The sequence below is a fragment of the Phaenicophaeus curvirostris genome, chromosome 12 (assembly GCF_032191515.1).
Source record: "Phaenicophaeus curvirostris isolate KB17595 chromosome 12, BPBGC_Pcur_1.0, whole genome shotgun sequence".
NCBI lineage: Eukaryota > Metazoa > Chordata > Aves > Cuculiformes > Cuculidae > Phaenicophaeus > Phaenicophaeus curvirostris.
In genome coordinates, this window is record NC_091403.1 from 5,462,415 (window position 1) to 5,479,406 (window position 16,992).

General features: G+C 40.4%; 1 protein-coding gene across 13 annotated transcripts in view; it reads left to right on the plus strand.

Moving 5' to 3' along the window:
• Positions 1 to 9,049, plus strand: part of SEMA6D (semaphorin 6D) — a 132,914-nt gene extending 123,865 nt beyond the window's left edge. For 5 of the 13 annotated variants that reach the window (XM_069867062.1, XM_069867058.1, XM_069867060.1 and 2 more), the window contains exons 16-19: positions 663 to 754; positions 1,102 to 1,158; positions 3,011 to 3,178; positions 5,340 to 9,049. In XM_069867062.1, coding sequence (XP_069723163.1) covers positions 663 to 754; positions 1,102 to 1,158; positions 3,011 to 3,178; positions 5,340 to 6,643 — 1,621 coding nt within the window. In that variant the 3' untranslated portion in view covers positions 6,644 to 9,049. The remainder of the gene's footprint in view (positions 1 to 662; positions 755 to 1,101; positions 1,159 to 3,010; positions 3,179 to 5,339) is intronic. The other 8 variants (XM_069867064.1, XM_069867067.1, XM_069867065.1 and 5 more) reach the window with 8 other exon arrangements.
• The last annotated feature ends 7,943 nt before the right edge of the window (positions 9,050 to 16,992 follow it).

Sequence of the window (16,992 nt, forward strand, 5' to 3'; positions counted from 1 at the left end):
AGTCTGACCCAATTCTGCAATCTCTAGGTGAAGACTTGCTTTCAGAGGGAGTTTTAAATGCGTGTGGGAGGACAAGCAGACCTATAGGAAGAGCAGTTGGAAGCAGGAAGGCAAGAAATTGCTGCCTGCAAACCTGAGCAGCTCAGAGAGGACACTACACAGTCTCCCCTCCCAGTCATGCTTACGGCCAGGGCAGAGTCATTTACAAATATGAAAGCACAGGATTCACAGTGGGAAAGAGTAAGATTTTGCCTTCGTACTGAAGCTTGGGTGATATGTATGCATACCAAAGGTATTTTGCACAAATCAAGTCTGTAATACACAACGCATCAGTAGCTATATCTTAAAGTTTGCATTGGCCTGCTACAAAGGCCTCTTTTTAACTAGTATAATTGGATGGTTGTGTCTCAAACCAGGAACACGCCCAGTGTAGAAGACATGATCAAGTTGCTGAAAAGGATATTTTTTTTTTCTCTATGTCCTGGCATAAGTGTTTAAGTTTTAAAGTTTGGTTATAATTAGCTTGTGTGTTTTGTAAAACAAATTTTTGGGCCGTACACGAGCTCTTGTATATGTTTCCATTTGCTGCTTCCAGGAGAAAAAAAAAAAAAGGAAAAAAAAAAAGTCACCATTTGTTTCCCTACTAATACTGATAATTGCAGGTTTTCTTTGTTTGTTTCATACAACCACAGCACCGGAGGATTTGTACAAGATGTCGAATACGGCAGCACAGCGCAGCTTGGGGACTGCCATGGTAAGGCATAGTCATTGCTGCTCGTTCAGAATGTCTCAGCAGTAGTCTGTGACCACACCTCACTATGGATGTTAAATTTGTGATGATGAGCTTTTCAGTAACATGATGAACACATCACCTGGTGTTACTGTGAATGTTCACAAAGCTGAGCTTTTCGGTCCTGGGTGGCAGAGTTTTGTCTTTCCTTCACCAGTTTACAACGATTTGGGGTCTACGGCAAAGTGTTGAAGAATTTAGTTTTTATAACCAGTAATATTTTAGTTTTTATTTTCCATGTCTCAGGTTTGAGATCTTTTGCTTTCTTTTTGTTACTTTTTACTGATTACTTGTTCCTTTAATTCTTTTAGAAATTTTGCCTACTACAGCTACACCAGATTACAAAATATTTGGCGACTCAACATCTGGTTAGTTTTTTTTAATTTTTTTGAATTAATGACCTTTACTTTCCTTCAGTTCAGCATTTTCAGCCCTTTTTTCCTTCCTTTTGCACAGTTGGCAATCCTCCATTTTTGTGCTTTTACTCATGTTCCCACTGATGGTAAAGATAGTCAGACTCTTCTCACTCAGCACTTCACCCTGTGTAGCCGCATGTTAACAGCTCATTATTTATTGAGACATCTTTTATTAAAGAGCTTGATTAACATAGATGACATCTTCACTGCACGAAAGTCCACTAAGCTTTACTCTTTATCCCCAGCCCATGCATTTGTGAATGCCCCTATTGGTCATCTCTAGTAGATGAATGGCAGAATTTCATCATCTTCCTTCTTACTGCTCCTTTCCTCCTTCCCTTCTTTCCCAGCAAGCTTTTTGCACAAATACACATTTTCTGAAATGTGTATTTCTATATATTTTTGAAATGTTTTAAGTGGTGTTTATGCTAATGGAAAAAAATTTAACATCACAAACTGTGTAGCTGTATGAAGACTTCTGTAGACAAAGGTGGTTTAAAAAAAAACTTTATGCATTATTGTCTGATGAGATTTCGCATCCTTTTCTCCTTCAGTGATTTTTCTAACAGCGTTTTCACTGTCCACCCCTGGTGTTCAGGGAGACGGGACCAGTGCTCCTGTGTTGAACTCAAAAGCAGAACCCATGTGTTAACTTCAACAGGAGCAAGACTGAGCACTTATTTTCCAGTCTTTGCTCTTGGCACTTGGTCTCTGCTTTCAATCCAAGGGCACATCCCTGACTGATAAATGTGAAAATGTTAAATTTGTAAGAGTGCAACAAGAAGGTTATTTTGTGATTTGATTTCTGATGATATGTGCACGTCTGTAACTTGACAAGGAGGTTTGAGACAAATATTTTCCAGATATATTTACCCATAATGTAAGTTAAAGACTTGCTTAGTAAAGGAAAACAAAACAAAATGGCATTACCTGGAAATGCTATGTTGCTTGCATGAGCGTTTACTTTATCAACTGAATTTTCAAAGTGACATTTTAGGAAACAGGTACAACTTAACTCAACCTTATTTTCAAGTCCTGAATGAGTGTGATGTTGAAGTACATGTCTCAGTCAGATCTCAGCCATAGACATTGATGCCTAAAGCTACTGGGATAATGAACACAAAATACTCAAGTGTGCACAGTACAGTTTGGATTGTAAACCCAGTTTGATGTTTCCTCCCTGTGCATTTTCATGTAGGCTACGGTGGTTCCTTTCAGCAAATGTACTGCAGAGGAGCTAAAATCTATGCAACATGGTTCCTTAAAAACCATTACAAAATAGAGGTTAAAAACATTCCTTTGATCCCCACCTGTACTAATAGCTCATTCAGCAGTTCCTGGTCCACCATAATAGCACTAATGGAGCTGATCTGGTTTCTCAGGTGTGACTTGTCATGAGTGTCTATCTTTCCAAGTAACTTCTTTTTTTTTTTTTGAAGATGTTTAAAAGGCAGCCCAAGTACAGCGTCTCCAGCAAAGAATATAGCAATTAAGTAGAACAAGTTGTGCTTTTCACCTCCACCAGTTGCTTACTTTAACGTTCGCACTGCTTTCATATTTGACTTCTCTGGCTTTTTGGCTAGCAGCTTGTCAATGTTTTACTGTATTTTTTTCATACTTAAAGTTTTGAACCAATTGATTTTAATCATCCCTCTGTACTTTTGCAGAGTGTAGGCGGTCACATTTTGCTTTGACATGTAACTCCCATTAAATACTGTCTCCAGCTGTAGCTTAGATGTGCCATAAAACAGTGAGGAAGGCCTGACTGTAATACACATTAATAAAAATCTGTTTGCCACCACAGACATGGAGTTCTCCTCAGCTTCCATTACCACAATGGCAAGTATCCCAGTTATATCACCTAAAGTGATTGGTTCCTGGAAACCTAAAGTGACTGGCTCTCGGAAATTTGTAGTTCAAGATGACCCAAACACTTCTGATTATTCTGATCCATTATCAGGTGTCCCAAAGGGTAAGGCCTTACCAGGGAATACATTGCAGCTGAATGGAAACCTGATAGTCTCAGCATTGTCTAAGGCTTAAATGCAACACCCATGATTGTTGGGCTAGATTTTACACCCATTTCCTGTGAATATGCAGACAGTGCAATCATGTTTTTCATACCTACTTACCCGGTGTGCAAAGTGCTGCTTAGAGCTTATAATGGGGAACACAGATAATAAGCTCAGCCTTTTATTCCTAGGGTGCTCCAAAGCACCCATTAAAAACAGTGGGAGTTCTGGATGCACTGAAAAAAAAAAACCCTACATTCAAGACTTACCTGCACCTCTGGTTGTTGTTTTCAAAGCAGTTTGAAATAAGTTTGGATAAGACTATTAGTCCTCATGAATGGTTGCTTACAAGAGCTTAATGTTTGGGGTTTTTTTTTATTTCATGTGGTTTGTGGGTGGGATTTTTTTTAGGGATGGGAGGGGTAACAAAACAAAGCACAGCTCCATGACAGATCCATGCGCTAAATGGGGCATATTCCAAACTGCCTGCCTGCAGCGTGGTTCTGAAGAACGTGGGTCACATGTGAGTAAAGATGTGCTGATTTTTTTCTCTGGATATGAGCATCAGTTTACAGATTACCTCAGTACATAAAGAGACACACGTACAGGTTTTAAGCCAAACACAAAAAGATATCTATTCTGCGTGTTATCTCATCTTTTTGTAGCCATCCTTTCAGCTAAGCAAACCTTTGATTAGGCTTTTATGGCAACAAAGACTTTAAGTCGGTAGGACTGTTGCAGTCAACCAAAGAATTGAGAAGCTGTAAATCCCACAGCCAAAACTTAACACAAGTCATCATCGGTACGCAAAATAACAAGGTGACAGACATGTTTGCACAATTCTGTATTTACTGAAAATCTCACCAGCCAAAAACCATTTGTGTTTTATTACCATTCACCAAAAACATATCAGGTTTCCTATCAGCCATTATGGCAGTGCATTTGTCATTTTAATTTGTTGCAGTTATTTTCTGTTTTGCTTTATGGTTTTGCTATCATTTGTTCTTGGTTCCGAATCGCATTTTGTGTCATAGCTCTTAGTGAACTTTACTCATGTTTTCTTTCTTCTCTTGCACAGTGCCATTAAAACCTATAACTCTGAACATTAACAATGTTCCAAAGGCCTTGCCTCTAACTAAAGTGAATCTGTTCATTCCCTTTTGCTCTTTCATTTTAACATCACTTGGGATAGTTAACAAACAGAATTACTTTTATTAAAAACTAACTTTGTCTTAGCTGCAAGATGTCTATGGTTGCTTTAAAAAGCTGAAAAAAAACAAAGGAAGCTTGTTAATACAAAATTTAAAAACTACTCCAACCGTCAAGTCCTTGGACTAAGCTAAAAGTTTTCTAAATTTTTTTAACATTCTCTAATAACTTAACCTTGCAAGTTGTTTTTTTTAATGTGATGCAACTGTTTATGTTCATTATTGACTGAAAAAAAAAAAGAAAAATTAGTGCTCTAAAAGAATGACATAATCTTGAACTTCAAACCCTGTGCACATATATAATCCAAGGTGTGTCACTCCAAGGCTAGCAACTTATGGATCTATTAGTTTACAAGTTTTCCACTGTGTTACTTTAACGTGGTTATAACAATGCAGTATGTGCATTATAGAGTTTTACACAACATTTGCATAATCCTGTCTCTCATTGGATAGTGATTTATGAGTTGGGCAGAAAATTGAGAGAGAAATCCATCCATGAGTTATTAATTGCTGTCTGGCCCAGTAGCACCTTCTAACCTCAATTTTCCAGCAGAAATCATTAATGTTGATAACATACAGGCTTGTGTTTGTGAGCCTTAGAGGAAATTTGGGGACAGCCTAACCCAAATGTAGTATGAGGAGAGAAACTTCAACAAGCATTCCTCATTATAAAAGAAAATGGACAGTCTTCATTTAGACTGATCAGTGTTCACACAGTCCTTTTTCTTTATGAAACGCTTTGCATCCATCAGTGCTGTGGATTGCAGGATCCAGCTGAGTTACACTAACACTAGAGCCAGAGCACGCACTTACAAACACTTCGTAGACACTTCCCTGAGGGAGGCGACCTTCTTCTGAAATGTATCAATTTGACGTTCATGTAGATTTATGATATACTGCATGTCTTTTGCAGGTGTAAGGTGGGAAGTACAATCAGGAGAGTCCAACCAAATGGTACATATGAATGTCCTGATCACTTGTGTCTTTGCCGCTTTTGTCCTGGGAGCCTTTATTGCGGGAGTGGCTGTTTACTGTTACCGGGATATATTTGTACGGAAATCCAGAAAAATACACAAAGACGCAGAATCAGCTCAGTCCTGTACTGACTCCAGTGGGAGCTTTGCTAAACTGAATGGGCTGTTTGACAGCCCCGTCAAGGAATATCAACAAAACATCGATTCACCCAAACTTTACACAAACCTGTTGACTAGCAGAAAGGATTTGCCACCAAACGGTGATACGAAGTCCATGATGATGGACCACAGGGGCCAGCCTCCAGAATTAGCTGCACTTCCAACTCCTGAATCTACACCAGTTCTTCAACAGAAGACTCTGCAGGCTATGAAGAGTCAGTCGGACAAAGCGCATAGTAACCTTAATGCTTCACGAAAGGAAACGCCTCTAAAAAGCCCTCAGTTTTTTCCCTCCAGTCCTCCGCCTCACTCTCCTCTAAGTCATGGACATATTCCTAGTGCAATCGTTCTTCCCAATGCTACCCATGATTACAATACATCTTTCTCAAATTCTAATGCGCACAAGGCAGACAAAAAGATGCAACATATTGATCATCCACTTACAAAAACATCCAGCAAAAGAGACCACAGGAGGTCTGTTGATTCCAGGAACACCCTAAATGATTTTCTGAAACACTTAAATGAAACTACTAGCAATCCCAAAGCAATTATGGGAGATATTCAAGTGGCTCACCAGACTTTAATGCTGGATCCAATGGGAAATATGTCTGAGATCCCACCTAAGGTTCCCAATAGGGAGGCATCTTTATACTCTCCTCCGTCAACTCTTCCAAGAAACAGCCCAACAAAACGAGTGGACGTTCCAACCACTCCTGCAGTACCAATGACCTCTTTGGAAAGGCAAAGAGGTTACCACAAAAATTCTTCACAAAGGCATTCAATATCTGCCCTTCCTAAAAACTTAAACTCACCAAATGGTGTTTTGTTATCCAGACAGCCTAGTATTAATCGTGGGGGGTACATGGCTCCCACGGCAGGCACAAAGATGGACTACATGCAAGGGACGCCTGTCAGCGTTCACCTCCAGCCTTCCTTGTCCAGGCAAAGTAGTTACACGAGCAACGGCACCCTTCCTCGTACAGGGATAAAGAGGACATCCTCCTTAAAACCCGACGTGCCACCAAAACCCTCGTTCGTTCCTCAGACAACTTCAGTCAGACCACTGAACAAATACAGTTACTAGGACACGTCTGTGCTAAACATGAGCGTGGCGTTGACCTGTACAGGTTGGGAGATGGTGTTGTGGTAGACACGTAAGACAGAGACTTGCTTGTTGTTAAAGAGAACAAATTGGCCAAAGAAACTGTCTTTACTTCAGCAACATCTGTGTCTTGCCACATGTAGCTACACAGCAAGACTTTGTGTACTTGCTAAGAGCAAACGTAAAAAAAAGAAACAAAGGAAAGTGCTGGTCATTACATTTCTTTTGTTTGGAGCTAAGGAGACATGTAGCACAATGGGGTGGGGGCTACTTTACTGTTCTAAATAGCTAAAAAAAAAAAGTTTTGGGGAAAAAAAAATCAGTACGCAAATACTTGAAAAATGGGTTCCATTTTAGACTGCCATTAAGTGTGGTCCTTCCCATTAAATGTGAACATTTTAATATGTATGCATTCACCTTGCCTCTTGCACAAATGTCAGAAAATGGTAATGTCTCAATGAATAGCTGGGTTAATAATCAATTTGCTGGAATTCAGTCTCTGGCCCAACTGTAGCATTATTATTCTTTTCTCTCCATGTACGTGGCATTTTGTTTGTGCCACAGAAAAAGCTGTGCGTGTGTGTGGATGTGCGTGTGTACCGTACACGCTAGGATGTACTTAGATTCCCATTGCATCTTTTATGCTATGGAATTGTTTACATTGAGCATGACTGAACAAACAGATGACTCTGCCTCCTGCAGCCCTTTGGGTTCAGTTTGGCAAAAGGAGAGGATGAACTGCACATCTGCCAGCCTTCTGAATGATAACAGCTGGATGAAGTAGCCACCCAGTGAAAGAGCACAGATAATGCTTAATTCTTCATAACTCTGTTATGCTGCTATTGATTCAGAGCTGTGCATTTCAAATCTAGTGGTTTGGGCTGGAACGGGGGAGTTTTACTGTGTTTCCACAGTGCCTCCATCCACTACCTGGCCACTGTGAACTCGAGCCCCTGTACTTCTCATTGAGGGCAGCTAATAATCAATTTACTTGGCGAAGGCCTCTGTAACTAGAGGAGGTTACATTTTTGTTGCATTTAATAATGCCCTGCACGCTGATAGACTCTTGTCAATAAAACAGAAGAAACATTAATTGGCTTGGCAGAAGCAGTCTGTGAAAACTCAACAGTAGTGCAATCAATTTGTTTTTGTTGTGTAATGTAAGGTTTTTTTCCAAAGTCATGCAGGTAATGACAATATTCTGTAAATATTATGTGTGAGTTTACCTGAATCTGTGCATTTTGTGCCTTATTCATGCAAATGATAAAAGTACTAAAAAAAAAATAAATCTGTCAAGTGTTCTCACTATAGCACATATGTCCCGAGTGCCAGTTGTAAAACCTCTCAACAGCACCCAAAAAAAAAAAACAGAAGAAAGATAAAAAGCAAGGATAATTAATGGTAACTAAAGGCAGCCTACAATCCAAGAAGACAGCAGCATTAAATCACCTTACCATGATAAACATTCCACTCCGGCTCTCTGAAGGATCAAACAGTTATAATGTGAAATCAAATGAGGTTTCTAGGGTAATGGAACACCTGCTAAAGTTGTGTAAGCTATTTAGTAGGTTTTACAGTATCCACTTGCAGCTGATGTTCAACACAGATGGCTATTTTAGCTTGCAAACTACACACTACCACACTGTTTATTGAACATAACTATAGAAATAACCATGGCAGAGGAATATTCATGAATTAGCAGGACAAATAACTGCAATGGGTTTCAGAGATGGTGGAGATTTATGTTATGTGTTCAAAGGAGAGAAAAGGTTAGTCACTGAAAACTGGATCTCTGTTCCAGAACAAAAAATAAAGGATGGAAGTAGTCATTTTTTCTTGTAAGGCTGTAAGGGACATTTATTTCCCGAGACCTCTAAATCCAAAAATCAATGATCTCTCTTCCTAAACACTTCTGTCTTGCAACTAAAACACTACAGATTAATAACTATTAAATATGTACTCAGTTGTCAAAAGACACAAACTGATCCGAATTCACTTTACGAATATTAATTAATACAGACTTGTGTGAAACCGAAAGATAAATGTATGTGAACCCTGATAACCTCCTGTAACATTGTGCTGCCTTGTAGATGGTAATGTGAGTTCTCTCAGTATTTATGTTGAAATTTCTAACATTCAACCTAGTCCTTATTCTGTTAATTTAATAATAAAAGATGCTTTATCCATTTGTGCAAAGGTAAACGCAGATTGTATCTTTTTTAATGGTACGGCATAAAAAAAAGTAACCCTTAAATGAAAGCTGCTCTATACTATAGAGTACTTTAACATGTATAGATATCTTGTAAACTTGTATTGTGGATGTGTAAATAATACGTTCTTTGGGTTTTTAACACCGCATGTAAAGTCAAAATAAAATATTCCAATGTACTGAGTGTCTAATTTCATTATTGGTGTTTGGGTACATTGTTGTTGGGATTACAATAGAGGAAAAACTGCTTGCCTTTAGTAGCTCTGTGAAGGCAGCACGGCGATCTCACCAGCCTTGCAGGCAGACAGCGATGCACACAGGTGCCCTTCTATCTTCATCGCAGCCACACGTTGCCGTGCATGTTCTTGAGGGAGAGTAAGTGTCTGTAGATGACTTTCAGCCTCCCGAGTTAAATATAAAACATCAAAGTAACAGGCGTGCACTGGGAGAGTGTAGTACGGAGTGAGGGTTGCCCATATGACACACTGAGATGCTCTGAATTTGAAAATGCGGCCACAGAAAGCCTTTATCGGAGCTTGATCCAGGTTTCACCTGATTTTACAAGCCTCCCGTGTGAGGTTAGGGAAAAAAAAATACCAATTTTGGACAAATACACTACAGTTTTGAAGGAAGATAGCGTGTTCCTTCTAAAACATAGACTACAAAAAGCTAGAGAACAAGCTGCAGATCATTCCTGGCAAAATTAATTGCTGATTCTACATAGCAGTACATTCCTAAATACTTACTAATGCTTAATAATTGAAATTCACGTCTCAGGCAGACAGTAAAGCCCAACAGAAATGTACGTGCCATATTTAGTATGTGCCAACATCACACATTAATTTAAAAATAATCGGTGTGATTTGATATCAGCAAACAAATATAATGTATTCTTTTAATTAAAAGTTGATTTTAGACAACGGATAAAAATGATTTGTTAGAAGATTACGCTGTCAAGGTATCATTTGAAATTACTGTGCATGTTATAACAATACAATGGCACCTATTTGAATCTTACCATAAAAACCAAATTCTTTTAAAGGGAAAGGATCAGGGTGCTAAAATAAAAAACCTCCCTAACCTATGATGGGTCAATATAGTTTTTTTTCCTAGTGTACAAGCATATTTAGATTTCTTTTTATTATTTTTTTTCCACTGAATGTCTTATGTATGAAATGAAGACTCAAACACATAGAGTTGTCATATACTGCAAGCCTGTGCTACTTTTCCACTTTAAAATTAACTATGCCAGTGTCAGCCACTATGGGTAAAGGTGTTTCCCTTTGTGAAGGGACAGTGCCTTTTGAAGCACAACTACTAGAACAATTTTCAGTCAGATATTAATGGTTACAATGAAAAATTACAAATAGTTCTTCTATGACATATAAAAGTGCCTCAACCACACGATGCAATATTTTCATTCAGAAAATAACTGTATTTATTCTATCTGAAAGGCGTCAAGTGTTTTCCACAGTTACTTGTTTTGGTCAATGTTGAACCAACCTTCACTTAACCAGTGATGCGATGGCTGGATGAATCTAGTCAAACAATAATCTCTCCTGATACACCCTGCAGGGCTACGTGGTGGGTGCAAACACCACAGAAGTCTATGGAAACAAATATTCACCTTATTTTGTAGAAAAATAAGTACAAGAAAAACTTACCCTTTACTAACAGAGGGGGAACACAGCAGCCAAAGGCTAACCAGGCATAGCAGCAGCTTCTAAACTGCTTTTGATTTTAATGATGATGCCAAAGCAGCCTCCCCATGCAGAAAGGAAACTGCAACAATAAGAAAGCAAGAAGAAAAATGAAAGCAATTTCAGATTTTTTCCTCAGATGTTCTCCTAGGTCACTTGGTTGGTTTTGAGCATCCTGAAGTCTCTCTTGAAGAATACTCTGTAGCCACAGCACTGGCTGCTGAGCATCCTTCCCATGCTCAATCGTGGTGTGGGCACATGAAGGCAGAGGAGAGGCTCCCACTCATCTCTGACTTGCTTTGTTTGTTGTAGGAAAAAAGCATAAATAATTATGAACAGAACACAGAAGTAAAAAAGAGAAAAAAAAAAAAAAAAAGAGGGGGCTGCAGGCCCATAGTAGTGAGATGATTGCAAGAAAACCAATTTGTAAAGCCACGAGTAGTTATCTCTATGACTGTGCTGCCAGTACAAACCTGTGGCCTTTTAAATTGGGGTCTTGAAGTAATCAGAGTAGTTACAGAAATCAGGATGCCTCTTTCTTAGTGCCATCTTGCTAATGACTCACTCTATGACCCTGGCAAGATTATGCTGGGTGCCTTCAATATAATGCATCCTCAGAGCAGTGTTCTTGGTTGGAGTATGTGTAGTTGGTCTGTTTGTAATGTTTTCCACTTACGAAGGTTTTCTTATCTTTCCTTTGCCCTCTGATTCTGAGCACTGGCAAGGACATCTTGCAGGTAAATAAAGGGAAAGAGAAATCCCTTCCCATCTGGGAAAGGTCAGTATTTGCAGGAGTGGGGAGGAGCTGGTTGGTATTTCCCCAGGTGCCTATTAATTTCATGGGATGGAAAAATATTTTTCAAAAATTGATCACGACAAAATATCTCATAAATGCAGCATCTGGACTTCAGCTGGGATGTGCAAGCTTTTCCCATAAGAAGCAGTACCTGGAGACCGACCTACCAAGACTGCATTTGTTGTTCAAATGTCATCATAGCACGGTGTGAAAGAGCAAGAAACCAAAGGATTTGGGAGAGAAAAAAAAAGCAAAAACAAAACCCACATTAAATATTTAATTAGATTCAGCTTGGCTCAGAGAAGTAGATTCTCACCTCTTTATTCAATCATACTAAAGTGCAACTGGTGTTGAGGGCCTGACTCTGGACCAGCCATTGCTTACTGCCTGCAAGCATTTTTTTTAGACATATTGCATTGGCCTGACACACATCTGAAATTATAATCTGTCCTGAACTCTCAACTGAGAAATGGTTTCTACTCTGCCTGAAATGAAATTTATTGGAAGCTCTGATTTTATTAGTGCATTCTGAATTCATCCAATGATCTGATTTATGGTCTGCTTGCTTGCTTTTTTCCTACAGTCACCAACAACTTCTCTGAGCTCTGCTCGTTAAAATCGTAACTAGATCCAAGTCTGTGTCCTACTGTGAAGGCTGCTGACCACAGCGGAGATGCCAGAGGGTGACCACATTTCGGTGAAGTCTGAGAATTCCTTGGGCTGCAGTGGTGATGCTGCGTCCTCTCCGCCAGACTGGTGCCTCTGCCCTTCATCTCAGCCAGGAGGAGTGTTGTTCAAGCTCCTCTGGTGCTTCAAGGGTAGGGAAGTAGGAGACGATCTTCCACATGGACGAGCTGTCCTGCGCACTGTCAGGAACGGTCCTCATCTGTCAACAGAAAAAGGAACTTTACTGCAGGAAAACTTGAATGGCCCCCAAAAAGTCCCACCATCTCCAAACTGACCCGCACGCATCTTGCCGTCGTTATTTTGCAAATCACAGGCTGTTTTTCCAGAGCAGAGTTCCCCTGGCTTGAACGAAAGTGAGCAAAGAGAAACAATTCTCAATAAAAGCCTTGCTGCAGGATCATACCTGGCTGCAATAGCCGTTTTGTAACTTTTTCCAGGAGCTGACCTTAAACATTGGCGAAGGCAGACCCTGAGCTAACTGCTTTGCTCCTGTAGCTCTACGACAGCCTTTAACATAACGTCTATTCCTGCACAGAAAAGAAGGGTGGCAACCGCCTTTTAATTTGGGTCACTTTAAGCACAGGCTTATTTCTCAAATCTTTGATTTACAATACTGGCCCCATGTGAGGACAAAATAATCAAAAATAGATCAGAGCAGATGAATCATAAAAGCAATGCACCAGCTAGCTGTACCTTCCCTTTTTGCGGGATGAATATCCATCTGATTACTCTGATTTCCTCAGGAATACATGCTGGTCAATTAACAGCTCGAGATTTTTTTTGTTACTGCCTAATGGCAGATTTTTATAATCAGGCCGTGCTGTGTAACCGTGAATGGCTATTAGTCACAGGTTATTGTGTCTGGCCAACAATTAGGTGAGCAAGAAGCACTTCCAATATTAACGCCGCGTGTGAGAATTGATTTCTGTGAAAGCTTGTGCGCGCAGCCCTGACATTCAGTCTCTGTCACCCTTAGTGCAGGTGAAATACGGACTCCATCGAGCGAGATGGCAGAGCTGCACGGGGCCAGGCCTTCCCCCTCAATCACTCAGACGTTCCCAGAAAGCAAAATGCTAAGAAGGTGCGAGCTTGGCCAAAGCAAAATGGGTTGCACATCTGTGGAAAACCATTCGCTCTAACAGGAGGCAGCCCCCACATCATCTCTGGCCAACTTTGTTTGGTAAAGGAGATTAAGGCTTCAGAGTAAGAAAAATCCCTCTGAGGGAACAGTTGGCTTTTTCTGGGTTTCGGAAGGTTTTCCAGCAAGTGCTGCATCAGGAGCCGAACAGGCACGCTTAGACCAGCCAACGTTTTATGCGTAGAGTCCTCTCGCCACCCCTGGACCACAGGGCGCATGGTTTTAAGATTGTCTGGTTTTAAACTCACTGGGACACAAGGCACCAAATGTCAAGCTCCCAGGCACAAGAGAAAAGCTACATAAAAGTACCCACTGAGCACATTGAGACTTATCCTATGGGGAGCTACGTGTGCCAACAGAAGCAGAAGAGGGTGTTCTGTGATGTTTGTTTCGCTTCTATTGGTAACACTCAAGGAGTATCAAAATATCAAAATCACAGAATGGCTGAGGCTGGAAGGGACCTCTGGAGATCATCAGCTCCATCTTCCCTGCTCAAGCAGGGACACCGAGAGCTACTCAAGCATTCTGAGCTGAATTAGGGCCCTGAACTGAAAGACAGTAAAAATGATTACTCACTCTGAAAATCCTTTTCAGGAGAACTTTCAGATTAAGCAGGTCTTTTTGCATAAAGGTGACGTCTTCCTTCAACTCAGACTGAGGTGAGTTTGGATATCCAACTACTATTTTTATTGCAGCACTTATTTCTTTCTGACAAGCACAGAGTGCACATCTCAAATAGTCCTTCACTGTTCAGATCCCAGAGGATATCGGCTGATCCTAACACACAACGTACCACTCTCTGTGCGAGTCTTTCATCTGAAGTGACATCGTGATCAAAGGCGAGGTTATACGGAGTGCAGCGCTGGGAGAAACTCACGTGATATTTCAGAGCTGCTTCATTACTGGGATGGATAGTTCAGAAAGCACTTGAAGATGACATTTTACTATACATGATGTGTTCCATATTACAAGCATTCCTTGTCAGTTCCTGCTGCTTCAGTTAAACAACAGTACCTGGTAAAAGGCTGGATTTACTCTTCCACGGGAGCAAAGCTCCAGGTAGAATTTCTTCCCATACTCTGAGGGAGGGGATACGCCTCAAAAGGCTCTAACTACATAAGATATTCTAGGCCAGGAGGGACAAAATACCACCTAGGACACAAAGCAAGATCAGTTGCCAAAAATATACTTTTTGTCACATTTCAGACTAAAACCACTTAGAAACCTGTCATCTCAATTTGACGGGGGAGGGGAGAAAACATTTGCCCTGAAACTGGTTGACAGAACGGACAGCTTTATGATGTTGGCTTCTAACAAACCCTTGCACAAATGCCATACAGCTAACAATGTCGCCAGTTTCTATCTAAATCCAGTACTGGATTATTTTATACGCCGCCTCCAGATTCTCTAAAACATGGTTCTACTTGTCCTACACAGGACAATAACTAACCTGTCTTGAAGCCTCACTTTGATATTTTAGTGCTCGTCTGTTTTTTCATAAGGCTCTTTCAACGCAGGATTCTCCTCTTTCTGGCTGCTGCTTCATGGGGGATTCCCAGCTCCACTTTCTTCTGATTAAGTCAGAGTCAGAGGAGCTTAGCTTCAAAATGCCAGAATGCCACCTGGTCTCACCTGCAAGCACGTCACAGCATGAATGACGAGACAGAAACCTTACCAGTATTCAGGTTCTCTATTAGCCCTGTTCTACTGAGCGTGTGCTCCTCCATCCCATCAATGTAACGTGACATTCATACCTCCAAAAGTTTCCCAATATTCTCCATCAAACACCTGTAAGTGGCTCACCCTCAACAGGGCCAGGGAGAGCAATGGAGAGAGAGATGCACACCAAACCAGGAACCTCAAAGCAAGTTCAGGAAACCAATAGAAACCAGAAGGAGATACATGTCTAAATACCACTCATGCCTTTGAAAATCTCCTCAGCTGTTAGGCCCATTTTATTCTTGCTCTCTGTTCAGACATTAAACGACGCGCCAGCTATGATGTGTATCATTCACACACAGGGACACAGGGAAGAACCGCGGCACCTCTGGAAAGCGTGCCAAATCCCCAACTTTCAACCAGAAGAAGAACAGACACCAACTAGGTAGCATCTCATGATGAAGCTAGGATTTCAAGCAATAACCACAGGCCCATTAAGTCCCTGATATCTACTTATCTTAGTATTTCTGAACTATCCAATGGATTTTTATTTTGGAGATTATTTGGAGATTTTTTATTTTGGAGATTATTTTCCTAGTTGAGTTGCTTTGCTGTTATGGCTGCTGTTTTAAAATAAAGTCATTCTAGAATGTTAATAAGTCTATGTGGATTTTTTTTTTCCTAAGAATATTACAAAAGTCGACATTAAATGTACTAGCCTGAACTCAGTTTCTGTCTGATTTAATAAATTTAGGACAGCCAATCAGCAATATTTCTTTTTAATTAACCCTGGAGGTTAAATGGAAGTTTACTGAAATCAGAATATGTTAAATGAATAATTTCTCTAGGCTTCTTCTCAGGAAGCCTCTCTCTTACCCCAATAATCAGTTCAGCTGCAGAGAGATCAATAAGGTCTTTCAATTCAATGAGTAGAAGGCATACATTAAAAAGTTGGTAACAAACCTGATAGACTGGAGAAGATATTCCAGCCTATTACGGCTTTTTTCGACGCGAAATCTATCTGCTAAAAATTCTTGAGAAAAGGTTACTGCCTATACACTAATGTTGCTAAACAGAATAATTTGTTAGCACTGCCTGAGAAGATTTCCTGGCATTTATCCACAAACACAGGTCTTGTCATTTAAATCCTCATTACAGAAGAAACCAGACTTTTCATCCTGAAACCAAAAATAGATTCAGAAGCCAACCATTGTCGGCTCTTCCCATCCCATAAATGGACAGGGTATAATTGCCTAGACTACAAGGTCCCAGTTACGAATCCTCCCCTTTCCCATTAAGGAGACTCCCAGCCTAACAGCTCACCAGCACAGTGTGCACAGCCCCAAGTATCACTGGACTCATTTCTTTTGTTAGGAAGCTGTCTCCACACAGCAATGGGGTTTTGTTAGCCCCGGGCGTGGTGACTCAAGACAGTTTAGTGCAGGTTATGCTTGTGAGCAAAGACTAAATTCAAGGTGATTTAGTGTCAGTCTCACTGAAGTACACGGAACGGTATAAACCCCTGCAGTTATGGCATCTTTTTGGCTGTAATTATACTGATAGTTTTAGATCATTAACTACAGCCCATCATCATGCTTCTATCAGTCTCTTAAGCCAAATGTGCAGGCTCACATAGAAAACGAGTGAGGTTTTTAAGAGTCTAGCTGTAACAAGAACTCAATAGTGTCCACAGCAGCACACCGGAGCTTGGCTACACAGCTCCCAGTGGAGCACCAAGTGGTTTTACATCCGTCACAGGAGGCAGAGCTAATGTGCTAGAAGAATTTCATTCTGCAGAATCTCCTCCATGGATTTAACCCCTCAGAGAGAAATGCCTTGGCTTATTCTCGTGATGTTTCTGTAGAACAGAAATCACCTGGCAAATTACTTCTGGTCATATTTGGCAGGAATTTACCAGCAGTGGTTCACTTCTCATCACTGTCTCAGAGTTTTCCTTGGTGGCCCCATTTTGTTCTTGTTAAGTAAACAAGACTAGCACTCAGAAAAGTGCTCAAAGTAAAGCGCTTTATATTAGGTGCCTGACTGAAATAAGCATTTCAATTAGATTCATTAAGGAAGTTATTACTTGTTAATTGAATAGCAACAGACTGCTAAGGATCACTTATTGAGGTCTAATAAGTA